Source organism: Ursus arctos, unplaced genomic scaffold (assembly GCF_023065955.2).
Source record: "Ursus arctos isolate Adak ecotype North America unplaced genomic scaffold, UrsArc2.0 scaffold_4, whole genome shotgun sequence".
Lineage (NCBI taxonomy): Eukaryota > Metazoa > Chordata > Mammalia > Carnivora > Ursidae > Ursus > Ursus arctos.
This window is the reverse complement of record NW_026623056.1, coordinates 29,847,126-29,862,565: the sequence shown is the minus strand read 5'-3', so window position 1 is coordinate 29,862,565 and position 15,440 is coordinate 29,847,126. Positions and strand designations below refer to the sequence as shown.

The following is a 15,440-nucleotide window of genomic DNA, read 5'->3' as shown; positions in this document are numbered from 1 at the left end:
CACGGGGAAGGTGGCATAGGCACCCAGAGCCCAGCTTCCCTCCGTCTGGAGTCACACGGCGTGCTCCCTCTCTGCACTTACCAATCCCGCAACTTCTCCCTTGACTCCATGACACCTTGAACAGACTTAAAAAGTTCCCTCTTCTCACATATGTCCTCTCACAGCATCCCCAGAGCTACGCAGGCATTAGATATCGTCTTAAGGTTAAAGGCCTGAGGCTGAGAAGAGTTAGATCACACCCAGGGTCACACAGCCCCTAGATGAGCAGCAGAGCCACCGGCTCCCCACCCAGTACTCTTCATGCCCACCGTCCTTTGAAGCCTCTTGTGGGCGGTTCACACGCTTCCCAGAAGCTTACGAAGCTCATTGCATTGCGCATGTTCTGTAACCAAACAGGTCCCCAGTAAACCACTCTTAACTTGAGCCTAGTGGCTGATGTAAGGATGTGAAATAGCAAAGGTGTCCTAGGCAAGTCACTGAGTGGCACCAACCTTCAGGAGGGGGAGTGGGAGCATTAGGCCAACTCCTCCTGGCCCAGTTGTCCTGGCAGCCTGGCTGCCCAGAACAGACATTTGGCCCGGGGCACACAGCAGGGCCCACCAGTCCACCGCACCCCTTTTGTAGTCAAGGGAAGAATAGCTACAACTTACCTTCAATCTTGCAGTCAAATCTAGCAGCGCTTCCCTCCACAACCTCTAAATCACGGATGGTCTTAGAGAAATAGGGTTTTACATGGGGCTTTTCCTCAGCAACAGCCTCAAGGAAAGCTTGAGACACATCTTCTAGGAGACAGGGAAGGAAATGTGGTCAGTTCTTTATTCCTTATTCTCTCCTCTACCCTGGTTTAAAAAAGCTGAATTATTATTTTTTTTTAAGTTGCTATAATTCAGCAAATAATGCAGCTTAGAGGACTGAATCAAGCACACCTTTCTCCTGGGGACAGGTTGGCCTGCCGCCAAAAGGTTTTGGCAGCAGAGAGAACCGTGACCAAACTGCGGAAATGTTCGAACTCCCCCCTTCCCTTATGCTGATACATTGAAAAAGGAAATAATCTCTAAAAAGGATTTTTGGCTGCATTCCATGCTGTTTCAGGATTCAGTGGAGGGTATCTAGAAGGACAAACCACACCAGCCTTCCCGATCTCTGTCCCCCCTTTGCCCTCCTCTTGCAGTAGCAGGCCCTTTACCTGCTCCTCGGGAAGGAGGAGCTGGGTCCTAGATGCATCTTCAACCTACCTGTAGTTCTGTTCTCCACGCTTACACTGCCTTCCCATTGTATGACCGTGGACCAGGGATTTAGGATTGGTTCAGGGAAAAGCTGGACTTGGGGGGCGGGGGGCTCCTGTATCCTCTCCCTTCCCTCCAGGCTATTTCTGGGTCATCTGGGGAACGTGGATGGAGGGACCAGGCCCATGTGATGCACACTATGCCCCCAAATCCATCAGAGTGGCCCAGCAAGCAGCCTCGCCAGTTACCCTGCCTTTATGCACAAGAGGGATCGAGACTCAGCTTCTCACCTTTGAATACCAAAAACACCAGGCAGCGGGAGGTAGGGGGTGTCTCTGGCAAAATGAGGCGCCTTGAGAAGATAAGGGCCAGACCCTATGTGCATCTGGAGCATAAAGAGGCCAAGGCCCTCACTGAGGAGACGGTCAGGGCAGCATCTCGAAGATGGTGTGCAAATAACTAGCCCTATTGGTCTCCAGGAGACCAGCGCACAGTCTACCCCATCCAAATGACATGTTTCAGCATCATGAGAAATGCCAAATGAATATGAACTATAGTTCATTTTTTTTTTAAAAAGAAAAACACAAAGAATATGGAAGGATATTTTTTAAAAAGATATTACTATATATTTTTTTATGTTTACCTATCAATATACAAATATCACTTCTGTAATGAGAAAAAAGGAAGGTTTTAATGAAGTCTTCGCTAATTCTTATGTAAAATATAGGGAAAAGAACAGCGGAGTTCATCTGGTTCTATTAGACAAATAACCTTCCCTCTGAAAATAGTTAAGGTTGAACAATTAAAGATTAACTATTAGACTTAGTAATTATTGTCAAGGAAGCCTGAAATTAGTTCTGAATTTAATCCTTGTAGTTTATATTATTTAAAAAAACCCGAAGCCCGCCCCCCCCCCCAAACCTCAAAATGTCCCTCCATCCCCAACCCTTCTTTTCTCACCAACTGGCTGGAGAAAAATCTTCCTGGGAGCTCCTTACCTTCAGATTCTAATTTTTCTGCATTGAGCGGGCTGGTTGGTGACCCTGTTGAGGATTTCCTGCCACTGAGCCCTGAGATCATTGCCATAGAGGACAGTCTTCCAATGGCTCTCACAGCATTGCCTGTTTTCTGGAAAATAGACACCGGGGTTGGACTCAGGCAGCGTCTCCGGTTCCAGCTGGGCAGTGGGGTTCGGGGACAAGAGCCTAGCCCAGGAGAAGCAGCTGTCCCTGAAACGAGGGCCTCCCAAGTGCTGAGGTTCTGCCAGAGGAGTGAGCCCAACCTGGCTCTGCTCAGCACTATCAGCGTGTCAGAAGATGTTCGGAGAATGGAATGGGGCCTGGAACCAATGTGTGCGTTAATGTGACTAAACAAGGTCAACATGAGACAAAAACCCTTTTCATACTGTGCTTCAACTCCCATAAAAGGGATAGTTTATATAAAGCAACTGCAGGCTGAGACAGCTCCAAAGACTTATTGCTGACGGGGTCCAGTGCGGCTGTTTCTCGTAAAACAATACTAGTGATAGGAATTTATTTGGTCCAGAGAAAGTTACTACAGATCCCACAGGTCATGATATAAAGAAAAAAAAGAAAAAGCATTCTACTGACCTTGGGCAAGTTGCTTAACCTCTCTGGCCTTCAGTTTCCTTCCCTGTATAAGGAGGGGGTTGGACAAGATGATCTCCAAGGTCTCATCAGTTCTGTTTATGATTCAGATACTTAAGAGATTTCGAGAAACACTCTGACTGGCCTGCAAGTCTGTGAATGCACAGTGAGGTTCTGGAGGAGTGTTCCTGATGCACACCCAGGCATCAAAAAGAAGGACCCAAAGAAATGAAAGGCAGTGGCACTTTGCTTTTCTGAGACGAGAAACTTTGGGAGAGGACAGAATTTCTGCTGAAAAGGATGCCAGAACTTGAGATGAAAACTTGCTTTGCATTGTGAAAATTCTACCAAGTATAGGATTTAGGTCCTATGCTTTAAAATTTAGGAACTCCCCCATAGTATACAGTTGTGTCTGTGTTTCTCCTTCACCTTCCGATCCCACAGGTCCTTGAAGGTTTCACCTTCAAGTGAAGTTTCCCACCCCTTTTCTAAGGTCAGTGGAATGACAAGGTGAGAAACGAAGGCATCACCAACTCTTTCCAACCCTGCACCCAGAGCATCTTTTCAGGCATCCAGATGCTGTATGTCCAGGGGGCAGATGCCACTGCAGACTGGCTGCTGAGAGAGGAAAGAAACAGCCTGCACACAGGCCGCTGGCTAGCACTCACCTACGGGTCGTAAGCTGCACCAGCAAAGCCACTTCCTCCTCAACTAACTTCATGCGCTCAAGTATTTCAGTAAAGCCTAACAATCTTGGACTATCTGGAAAGCCAGGATATTTCCGTAAAATTATTTTGAAAGTAAAGAATCACAGGGCACTAAGGACTCATAATGGGTGTGTGTGTGTGGTTTAAGCCGAGATCTGCTATGACCACCACCACTTTTCTGTTTGTCACATGCCATCCTTGTGGCTGACTCTTTTCATGTACTTTGGACAGACATTCCATCCTGCTCTGTCCTCTGGCCATCCGCCCTCTTCCATACATCACTGTGGTGTGGTTATGTTTCTGGCCCTCTGTCACCATGGTGAAGCTGTGTCCCTCTGAACAGAATTCCGGAAGCCCCAGGTGGAGGTGATGTGGGGGTGGGAGAAGAAGATGAGAGAGGACAATGGACCAACTTAGCTGTGTGCAGAGGCCCCTGGCCCTGCAGAGAATGTACCTGCAGACTGAGCCCACTTGGCAGCCTTGCATGCTCTGCTAGGAGAGGCTGTTCTGGTGACATCATTGATCTGTTTGTTGTGCTTGCTGAAGAGACCCAGGTCTTCCCATGGGAGCTCATCCTGACCTCAGGAAGGGGCAAGAGGAGGTGCCAGCCACGGCAGCCCTCCCTATGGAATCAACGTCAGACCAGACTACTACCAAGTCAGCCAAACTCTCAGACCCAGCCCTTCTGGCTCTCGATTCCCTTTATCCAACACAGATTGGTTTGCCTGGACCAGGAGTCACTCAACTCAGAGAGTTTGTTCTCAACAAAGGGACATTACTATGCAAATCAGTTCCCCTCTGTGGACCTCATGGTCTTGAACCAGAAGATTCAAATCTCCCTATAGCTCCAAGCTTGTGCAGAGAGACTATGATTCATACATGTGACTGTGTAGCAGGGAACTGCCCGTGATGGGCTCCCTAATTCCAAACGCCTTCATGGTGACTGGTCAGGACTGTCTTCGCTTGTGTGGTGTGGAATAAGGAAGTTTTTCCTCTTCATTAACAAAAGGACTAATATTGGGGCACCTGGGTGGCACAGCGGTTAAGCGTCTGCCTTCGGCTCAGGGCGTGATCCCAGCATTATGGGATCAAGCCCCACATCAGGCTCTTCTGCTATGAGCCTGCTTCTTCCTCTCCCACTCCCCCTGCTTGTGTTCCTTCTCTCGCTGGCTGTCTCTATCTCTGTCGAATAAATAAAATCTTTAAAAAACAAAAGAAAAATGTTTAAAAAAAAAAAAGGACTAATATGAAGTTGCCAGAACAAGACAGATTAAAAGGGTATTTCAGAGAAGGGAGCCAATCAAATTAACAAACAGAGAAGGGAGCTTCCCATAGGGGGAAATTTTCCATCAGATGGAGTATTACAGCATATAATTTCTAAAACAGGGAGAAAAGTAAGTGCTTAATAAGGAAAATCTTAAAAATAATCTGTGTCAGATTCAATCTTTGGGAACTGATTTATGAAACAAATACCAGTAGAGAAATTGTCACAACTGGAAAAAAATATATATCTGTATGTTCTAGTCTTCTAGTTTCATGCCTTTGAGCTGAAAAGTGGTTGCGGCTTTACTAAGAATTTTAGAAATTTTTGGAACATCAAGAAAGAAAGTTTCAATTCCCTAAGTTCCACCCTTGTTTTGAGGAAGTCTTTTTCTTGTCTGAGGGCGATTGCCAAGGCTGGGTTCCCGTGCTCCAGGCGGGCACTGTTTGTACTGGCCTCCCTAATGCCGCACAGACTCCCTCCCTTGGGAGAGCCGGCAACGGTGACTAACCAGCCCGGGTTTGCCTAGGACCGAGGGGTTTCCCAGGATGAGAGTCTTTCAGGGCTAAAGCTGGGAAGGCCCCTGGCACACTGGGGCAAGTTGGTCACCCTAGAGCCAGCTGGCCATCACAGACCCTACATATATACCAAGAGCTCTGAGACTCCAGTTTCCCCTGACAAGTGCATAATGTCCAAATGTGACGGCCAGGAGTACTCTCTGCTATACGGAGTCAAATCAAAAGCTTCCTTCTCTGTGGCCTATGGTCCGTACTGCTGAAGTCTTTGTGGGTCTCAGAAAATAAAATGGCTGCCCATAGGCCTCTAATTCCCAGTCCTTTGCTTCTAGTTTTACAAGCAGCAGCCCTGTTATCCTGTTCAACTCACCCTCGGTGCTACTGCTCACCACATCTTTTTAAAACTCTTTTAATATAAATAAAAAACATACCTTCTTTCAGAATAACTTCCTTCTAAGATCAATGACATGATTAGTCATCTACATGTTACCTTACTTAGAGGGATTTGCTCTCATGTTACTTCCTTCTTCCTGGGCCTTTTATGGAAACCACACCAGAATGATAGCAAGGAAGCTTCTCTTGCCCCCCTGTCTGCCCTGGCCCTTCCCCTCCACCACAGTCTACCCCACTTTATTCCACTGCACTTGGCTCTGCCCCACCACACAGAACCTCAGCTGCTCTGGGAGGGAGGCCCCTATTCTGGGCGTGCTAAGGTCCTGGTATCTGGGGTAAAAAATGTGGATGGTTAGATGCAGCTGAGCCATTACCAGTGAAATTATGCTTCAGGGACATCTTGTGCTGCATGGGATTTTCTAGACCACTTTTGTGTGTAATTTTGTGAAACCTAACCACTATTTTTGTGGAAAACCCATTTTCAAATGCTGCTACCTATATGAAGATATGAAATTAAAGTTCCTCCTCTGAATTCTATCCTTTTCTTTCCCTTCTCACTTCCAGAAAGCCTTATGGCTAATAACACTGTTAACAAGGAGAAAAAAATATAAGTGATTTAAAATATCAGCACAAATTATGGTTCCCGGACCCATCGGACTAAAAAATTCCATTTATTTCCTTTTCCATTTCCTTTTCTCTGCGCCTGTCCCCTGGGTTCAGGTCCTTTCTGGCTTGGGTTCATTAACAGATGTGTCGATGCTCCCAGAGAGCTTGAAGTGATAAGGCTGCCTCTTAACCCGCGGCGTCATCCAAGCAAAACCCAATGAGACTCGCTGCACGTAGGACCCTCCCCCCCCACCAGCCACCCTACCCACTCCAGAAATACCATTATTTCTTTGAGATCTACTGGCCATAGGATCATTAATAAAGCCAACCATGATTTTGTGGACCCCTTTTTGTTTTAAGAATATTAGTTACTCCGATTTCACTGGATCCTAATGATACCAGAGGGTAAGGTAAGCAACACAGGTGTTCCAAGTCACCTGACACTTGAGGGAGTCAAGAGGTCCCCCTAAACCTTCACTGGGGGCTGACCAGGAACTGACTCCCATTGTGAGGGAGTCCTGGCTGAGCCACTCAGGGGGCAGTAGTCCCTTAAACCCATGCACCCCGAGCACCCCCTTCGCCTCTGCTCCTCTCAACCTCTGTGCAAAGTTGTGCTTTTTGAGGGTTTAGTGACCACGGTTTCGTCATGCAGTATGGCAAATTACCAGTGTCCCAATTGCCCCTAAATAGAGATTTCCGTCCTCTCTGCCACACAGACCAGTTTTAAATGGCCTAATTCTCCCAGCTGCCCAGCTAGAGGTCTCTGCTCCTGTCAGGGTGAGGACCTCTGCACCTTCTCCTCCGTCTACACTGTATCCCCCTTCTCTTGTTCGAGCCCATTTTCCGTGACCACTTTCAAAGTCCTGCTCCTGGCAGCATTTCCTCACAAGCACATCCAGCTCTGCTGTGCCTGGCTCCCTTTTCCCACCCACACTCACATATATGGCTATGGAAGGCTATACTGATAGTTACGGTTCTTGGTGTGCATTACGTCCTTTTATGTCCATTTGCTTCAGTTGCCTGTTACACTATACATTCCCTCCAATAGCCCAGAAATTTTGTAATACTAATAGTGATAATAAAAATAAAATAGCTGATGACAAATTCTCTATGGTTTTGGACAACAATTTTATCCGTCTGCTATTAATCAGAGGCAATTCTGTGCCATTGTTAAAACTGTACTTTGGAGCCAGGCTCTGGGTTTGAATCCTCTCCCACGTACTAGCTACATGATTCTCGGTAGCTTTCCTAACCTTTCCCTGCCTCAGCTTGTCTGTAAAGTGGGGATTATAATAGTACCTGCCTCCTAGGATTAAAAGGCTCACGGCATAGAATGTTTCCTGACATACGGCCAGCCCTCTCTATACATGAGCTACTGGTATCATTTTTGAACACTACGTGCCATGCAGTGTGCTCAAGGCCAGATGAAGATTACGTCCTATCATTCTCCCAACAGTGCTGTGATGTTGGTACCACTATCATCCCCCATTTTACAGGTGAGAATGTGAAGGCACGGGAAGGCTGTCACTCACCCAAGGACACACAGTAACATACAATCTCCCTAGATGGTGGGGATCATATCTCTGTAGATCCGGTGCCCTCCTCCTTCACTACAAAGAAATTAAAGGCCATCACAGTGCCTTTAGAAAGATCGCATTCTCCAGGGTTGCCAAATAGTCTTCAAGGCTCAACCCTAGCCACAAAGGCATGAAATGTCAGTCTTGGTCCCAGATTATTTCAGAAACAGATGCAAATATTTTTGGATTGAGGATAGCTCCGATGAAGCAAATGTGAGGGGCAACATCTGAGTCCAAAGTGACACCCTCATTACCTGCCATTTCCTTCTTGCCATGTACTTCTTCATCCGGTCCTTGGAGAGTTTCTTGGCCTCCATGTTCTTCGTGTCTTTCATTAGCCATGGATGCTGAAGGCACTGGGTGCAGTCCAGGCGGTTTCTGATGGAGGCAGAGATCAGAGGATTTCTGAGCAGGAGGGGACCTCAGAGACTGCTGGTCAGATCAGAAATGGGAGGTCACCTGTCCCTGGTCACACGGGGCAGAGCCCAGGGCTCTCTCTGTTCCCAGTCCATCCACCGTGATCAGGGTCACTGTGCTCCTGGCCTTTTTCCTCTCTTGGTCTGGGTTACACTGACTAGACCCAGAACAGGAAGTGTTAAGGCCTAACCACCAAGTAAGCAACTGGAGTCTCATGACCTGCCCTTGGAGTCTAGGAAGGGTAAGGGCAGACATATCTGGGAATGCTACTCTAAGGCAGGGTCATTCTACTGGTCACACGGGGGCAGGGAGCTGTGGAGGCCTAATCTTTCTGTCTCCGTCTAGTGGAGGGGAGAGTAAAACATTAGGCCAAAATCTCTGAGAATCACTGAGCTCACATGTCTTATGGTCTGGCTGAGTGTCAGGTTTTTCTTGTTAAAACTCAGAAGTATGTCCTACATACAACCTATGAATTATGACAACCTTAGAAACTGCACTCAAAGTCATTTAATCTTTCTGAAAGCTTTGGGACTCTAGAAATAATTCAGGGCCATTGCCTTAATTGTAAAAGGACTAATAAAGCCCAAAGAACCAAATATTAACATACATAGAAAAATGAGTATAAATAAATTTGCTAAGTATAGCAAAATGTAGTGATCTTTGGATAAAGGGATTATGGATTATTTTAATGTTCCTATATTCAAATTTTCTACAATTAACATGTATTTTATAATAGAAAAATATTTTTTACAGGATGGATAGATGGAGATTTCTGGTTAAAGAGACGCTAAGTTTAAGAGTTTATGGGACTCAACTGCCTTGATATTGGAAATCAGATCTTTTGTGAATCCATTTTACGAGCACAGAGGGGCCACACAGCTCAGTACTGAGATAATTCAGGGTCAGATGAGAAAACGGGTATATACATAATACCTCATTGGCCAAATCCTCAGTGAATGAAGCTCGATGGACAAAAGCCATCCTGGGCCAGTGTTACGAGGAAGGAGGCCTGCATTTCCACGAAGCACGCTGGGAGTGAGGATCGCTCCCACTGGAAGGGCATTTGGCCCGCACGACATCCAGAGTCCACCTGGGTCATGCCTACTTTTGCTACAAAGGTTGCAAGAGCAAAATGCTAAAAAGGCCTCACCGAACTGGAGGAGTTTGGCCTGAGGTATCTCTAAAGGACTGAGAGGAGGACGCAGCCAGACAATTAGAGCCATCTGACGGACCCTCGAACTCTGCTCTTTTAGCAACTGTGCTCCTGCTCCCAAACAGGATTTCTCCCAGAGGGGAACAAGTTAACTGGTAGCCTCAGGGGCTCTGTGGGCCAGGCAGCCAGGTGGAGCCTGCACCCCAAAGTCACCTGGCTAACGCAGTCATCTGCCTGTGGAGTCGGGCCACCCTTCCCCTTCTCACACTCTGGTGCCCCACCTCTTCACCACCACCCTTCTAGGGCAAAGCTTGGAACTGTTCCCTGTTGCCAAATGCTCCCGGGGGGCTCCTGGAGCCAGGCCCTGCCTCGTCTGGCCACCTGTTTACAGAGCGGGCAAGGCACCCAACGGGCCAGTTGCTCTCATCAGACAGCCGCTGCTCCCTTCCCCTGGGCAGGCCAGCTTTCCCTACACACGCACAGCCTGCCCGCCTCCCTGCTGTCCTCTCGCCAGTTCCCTCACCCGGAGAGTCCTCACCCACGAATGCTGCTAGCCACACCCGAGGCCCCTGCCCTGGCCTCCGCAGCTCCACTCTTCTCTCGTGGGAACGCTGACAGAGCGCCTTGTGTGTCTGACCTGCTCTCACGGCCTCAGGCTGCCCACGTGACCCAACACCCCGGCCTCCCACTGGTCGCTACTGTTTTACGTGTCCCTCCACCGACCTCAGGGGCAGCTCCCGGCAGGCGGAGGAGGAGGTGGGGAACCACACAGTCTGCACGGTGCGGGGGCCAGAGACCACTCAGGGACAGGGCTGAGCCAGCGGTCTGAAATCCCAGCCTCACTGGGGCCAGTGGGAGTAGGTACCCTGTTCAGGCCAGCAGTTCTTAAGTCATGGAGATACGAAAAAACACCAAGCCGGATTAGCCCTGGGGGTACGATCAGGGGCCACAAATAGGATACTTCCTGAGTAACCCCCCCGAAGAGGGGCTGAGGTTTCAGCATGGCTTCCATGGCCACACATGCACACAGAAAACACAAGGGGCTGTCATTATTCACACACGACAAGCTGCTCCTCTCCCTGCAACATCGGTCAAGGGTTGCTTTTTGAGTGAGGTTTCTGTGCTTCTAAAGACCAGTGGGGTGTCTGGAACCAGGAAGCGGGGGGCCTAGGAAGACCCCTCCCCTCCCCACTACTCGCAGTGCCTGCTCCTCTCTCCTCAGGGAAGAGGGGACCTAGAACGGGCAAAGGAAGTCCCTGCTTCCGGACCCCAGTCCAGGGAGTGGGGAAGCTGAAAAGATGGAAATGTCAACTCATTACTTCATATCTTTCTTCAGCAAATTGCTGATAAAATCCTTGGCGTCATCAGAGATCTCATCGAACGCTTCATCATCGAAGTCCCAGGTGGCTGAGGTAACGTTGGCTAGGGTTTCATTATCGTTGTCACCCATGAAGGGGGAAAGTCCACTAACGCTGGAAGATAAGAGCAGGATAGCAGGTGAATGGGGGTGGGTGTTGGCAGGGAGGGCAGTGTGGGATGATCCCCCCAAGTGAATGTCACCGAGGTCAAAGGTGAGGGCCCGCAAAGCCCTGTGCCCATAATACCCTTGTGCCTCCCTCTCCTCCCACCAGAGGAAAGAAGAGAGGGTGTGGCTTCCCGGGCCTTTATGGCCCCGACTCTTCTCAGTGCTCACTGTACTTTTGGGGTGTTACTTCCTCTTGTCACCACCTGCCTGTGAGGCTGAGGGGAAGGAATTTACTTAGTTTACAGCTTCGGCAGGACACAGCAGGGCCCCTCATCCCTGTCCTCTATTCTTGCCGAAAGCCCAGAACCTTCTCCAAGGCTCCTGGGTAGAAGACTCCCTTCCTGTCTGGCCTGTTGCCACCCTCACCAGGGACGAGTCCCATGGTACAGCACTCATTACACACTGGGCTATCTCTGCTCCCTTCTACTTCTCATCTTCACACCTGCCAGCACCAATGACAGGGCCCGGCACACCCGAGATGCTTAGCAAGCGTGGACCAACAGCAGACTTCAAATCAGCCATATGGGTGTGGTGATCCGTCTATACCAGTGAGCCTGAGGCACTTAGGCCAAACCAGAAAGCTTCCCGAAGAGACACAAAGGCGGAGGAAATAGCACAGTCTCTTCATTTTCCGGTAATCTGGGACATTTTCCTAATCGCTCTGCGCCATGCTCTTCTTCTCTATATGATGGAGAACCTACCACTTCACCACTTTTACTTATTCTACATCTCCTCTTCCTCCTTCTCCTCCTCCATCAACAGCATCATGGCAGCAAACATTTACTCGGTGCCAGGCACTGGACAAACAGCTTAAAATAGATGAACTCATTCAAGCTTAATATCACCCTACAGCCCAGGTAACTCATTACTTTAACAGATGAGGAAATAGGCACAGAGTGGGGTTAAGTAACTTGTGCAAGGATTCAATCAGTGAGATCTGAACCCACGAACCTGTCTCTAGAGTCTAGATCTTAACTGCTCCTTTAGACAAGTATTTCCATGCAGATGAAGCAATCATGGTGTACAGCTCTGGCACGAGGCCTGGTCCCTAGTAAGGAGCTCTGTCCATAGCTCTGTAGATGTTGTACGGTTCTTCCACGTGCAGCTCGTCCGCACTCGTCGTGCCTCACCAGTCTGACCTCAGGAATAACACACTTACCAATAACTTAAGCCAAGTGAAATTTGTAAGGCTAAGTATCTCAAAGCCAAGGAGCACAGCTTTACAGCTTACCGGCCTGATCCCTCACTTCCGTGTACCTCATCTTCATACCCACCATCCCCTACCATTCACCCTGACCTAGGGCGACCTCACGGGTGTCAGGCCTATGCAAGCGTGCAGGGCCCCACCCTCAGAAGTTCCCACTCTTGGTTTAATGATCTGCTGCTGTCATACTGAAAGTCATAGTAATGTTTGAACAAGTCACTCCACCTTTTTATTTTGCACTGGGCCCCACAAATTATGTAGCTGGTCCTGCCCTGACCTCACTTGAGTCCCATGAGGTGGATCCAGGGACTTCATGCCATCAGCCTTCCAGATTAAGCCTTCACTAATGTCCCTTTCCCCCAAATCCATAAGAACCCATCATAAACAGTAATGCAACCCTTCTGGAGGCGTCTCTAAGTTCAAAAGGCCTCAGCTTAGGAAATACAACAGCACCTGCAAACTTAGTTTTGTAAAACAAAACCCACTGAAATATTGTGAGGCAAGCTTGCCATGGGAGGAACCCTCCGGCGAAACCTTTTGTAAAAAGAAGAAAGCTTTTGCAATGTGAGTTAGCTCGCCCTAGTCAATATATTCATGTTTTAGAATAACAGAGTTTTGCAGATGGCATTAAAATATCTTAAAGCAAAACACTGATTTCTGTTCTGTTTGAAGAAGGCACGGGGCTAATTATTCTCGGTTACATGACAACGAAGGAAGGGTGGGAGCGAACCACTCCCGAGTCTGCACAGTTATAGGCTATCCCCTCCCCCAACTCTCTGGGCCTCAGTTTCCCCTTTTTTCACCAAGGGCACTGGGCTAGAATTCCTAGGGGCTTCCTGCTCTCCCCATCTCTGCCATCTGGTGTGACCCCAGCTAGCCCCATCTAGAAGCAGCCTGACTCTTGTCAGCTACATGCCTCCTTCTGTCTTTACATTTTTCCATTTGAAAGAAAGGGGGGGAAAGTCCTGCCGCATTCCAAAGACCACAAGAAGAGCAGACAACCCTGCTGTGGAATGCTGCACCGTCCCCTTCTGTAAACCTCCTTTCCTAATTAGGGACTGTAATCCTACAAAGATAGGCCTTAATCTCTGTAAAGTTCACAGCTGGGGAGAGCCGCCTCATCTCCGGCGCTCCTCCTTTCTGGCAGCCCATCCATCTGAAATACGCCCAGCCCTGGCTGGCTCCTTGCCTGCCGAGCTCCCACAGAATTCCTGTTAAAGAGTATGTCTCTAAAATAAAACTTGCAATACATGCAGAGCACGATGACAGAGTGTCGGGATTTCAGTAATGTTGGTGGTGGGATTTGTCAGGATTTTTTTTAAAATGTTTTTTCGGCTTTTTATTGCTAGAATTTGCATAAGATCGCGTATGGTTGATCAACCCAATCAACAAACACAATAACATTAACATTGAAACACAACTACCCACCCCTCTTCCTAGTTTTATCTCATTTTTTAACTGAAGGGGATCACAGTATGCCACCCCAAAATACGCCACTTTGGTATCAAGAATGTTTTGACCTGAAGGCAATTAGCTCTTTGCCCTCCCTTTTTGTCTAAAAGCAGGACATACAGTTCTCTTTATTAAGGTGACATAAATTTCCATTTGTAAATATGTTCCCTCCATTCCCAGAAAGAGGAGACTCTTCTTCATAACAGACCTTGCTAAACAAACCTTCTCACAACTTCCCCTCCAGAAGCCCCTAACCTCTTTTTGTCTAGTTATTTCTCTACAGTTGCTTGCTTGCCTCTGTTAAATAGTATGTAAGCCCCCAATTCTGAACACCTTCTTGAATCACGTTTCTTTGTGAACTACTATGCACATGTAATAATTAAATCTGTTTTTTTTTCTCCTGCTAATCTGCCTCTTGTCAGTTTGATTTGTAGGCCTCCAAGAAAAGAACCTAAGAGGGTGGAGGAAAGTTTTTTCTTCCTCCCCAACAAAGCCAACAGATTTATCTGTTTTTTACAAAACTGCAATCAGCATGGGAAAATTCTTGGGGGCTCCACTTTTTCTCACAAGACACTGTCATTCACAAGTGTGTGCAGAGTCTTCACATTCATTTTTAATGGTCGCTGATGAGTCACAGAGGTCATGACGGCAGGCTGTTCTAATTTCTTAATTCTTAATCTCTCACTGAAGCAAAACTTCACCCAGGGAATCTGATGCAGAAGACTGTTCTGCTTGCAGGGCAGAATGTCAGAACAAAGAAAGGTACAGAAATGCCTCTTGCACTATACCAGGAAGGTGTTTTTCAAGCAGATGACCCTCCTGCAGGAACGGCCAGTGAAATGGCCACATCTGCCAGCAGAGCTCCTGAATGCTTAGGAAGCGGCTAGTCTTTTATCCCATTTTAGCCTTCAGATACTCATTCCTTGGGGTGGGGGAAAGATTTGAGGGGGCTGGTTAGGTCCCAGAGGAAGAACTCAGTATCATTTTATGCCGTGGTGAGAAAGTACACCCCCTGGGTTAGTCACACTAACTGTAGCCCAAGTCTCTGAAGAGCAAAACCTGTTAGGTGGTGGCTGGGACTGGTATGGGCTCAGGGCTCCTGGAGATTGCAGGAGCTGGAATCAGAGAGCAAGTCCGGGCTCAGCAGTGGGGAGGGCAAGGGCAGCCCTTAGTGGGGCTGCTGGATCCCTCTGAAGAACCCTGTACCAAAACCCAAGTCTGAGTAGGCACCTGATGTTTGGGCACTGGGCATTCTCCCTAGCCCACTGAGCTGATGTCCCTAGAAGTTAGACCCTGGATGGGGATGGCTGCAGTGTTTCAGACCACACTAGATGCTCAAGAAATGAGCTGAGGGGGCCTGGGTGGCCCAGTCATTTAAGCATCTGACTTCAGCTTGGGTCATGATCTCCAGGTCCTGGTATGGAGCCCCATGTCGGGCTCCCCACTTTGTGGGAAGTCTGCTTCTCCCTCTCCCTTTGCCCCTCCCCCCACTCATGCTCTCTTTCTCTCTCTCAAAGAAATAAATGAAATCTTTAAAAAAAAAAAAAAAGACAAATGAGCTGAAATAGGAGTTGTCGCTGACCCCAAGATGGTAGGGAGAAGGCAGAGCAGTAATTGCCCTTTACCTTGCCTTGGAGCAGAGGAGGGAGAGAAGGACTTTTGGAGTAGGGGTGAGAGAAGGCACAGAGAAGGGTTCCGGTGTCCCCATAGGCAGTAAGGGAACACTGAGTCCTCAGAAAATAGGTGAGAGGAAAGCAGGAGAGGAAAGGCGATCTCAGAAAAGGGAGTAAGGCTTAG

The 15,440-nt window shown here is 48.2% G+C and overlaps 1 protein-coding gene across 7 annotated transcripts in view; it reads right to left on the bottom strand.

Annotated features, from left to right (window-relative positions):
- MYLK (myosin light chain kinase) overlaps positions 1-15,440 on the bottom strand; it is a 200,017-nt gene that overhangs the window by 3,740 nt on the left and 180,837 nt on the right. For 4 of the 7 annotated variants that reach the window (XM_026494976.4, XM_026494993.4, XM_026495001.4 and 1 more), the window contains 4 exons: positions 10,782-10,934; positions 8,147-8,270; positions 2,225-2,354; positions 651-782 (listed from right to left, as the gene is read on the bottom strand). In XM_026494976.4, coding sequence (XP_026350761.2) covers positions 651-782; positions 2,225-2,354; positions 8,147-8,270; positions 10,782-10,934 — 539 coding nt within the window. Of the gene's footprint in view, positions 1-650; positions 783-2,224; positions 2,355-8,146; positions 8,271-10,000; positions 10,753-10,781; positions 10,935-15,440 lie in introns of those variants that run through there. The other 3 variants (XM_044382615.3, XM_026495010.4, XM_048214737.2) reach the window with 3 other exon arrangements.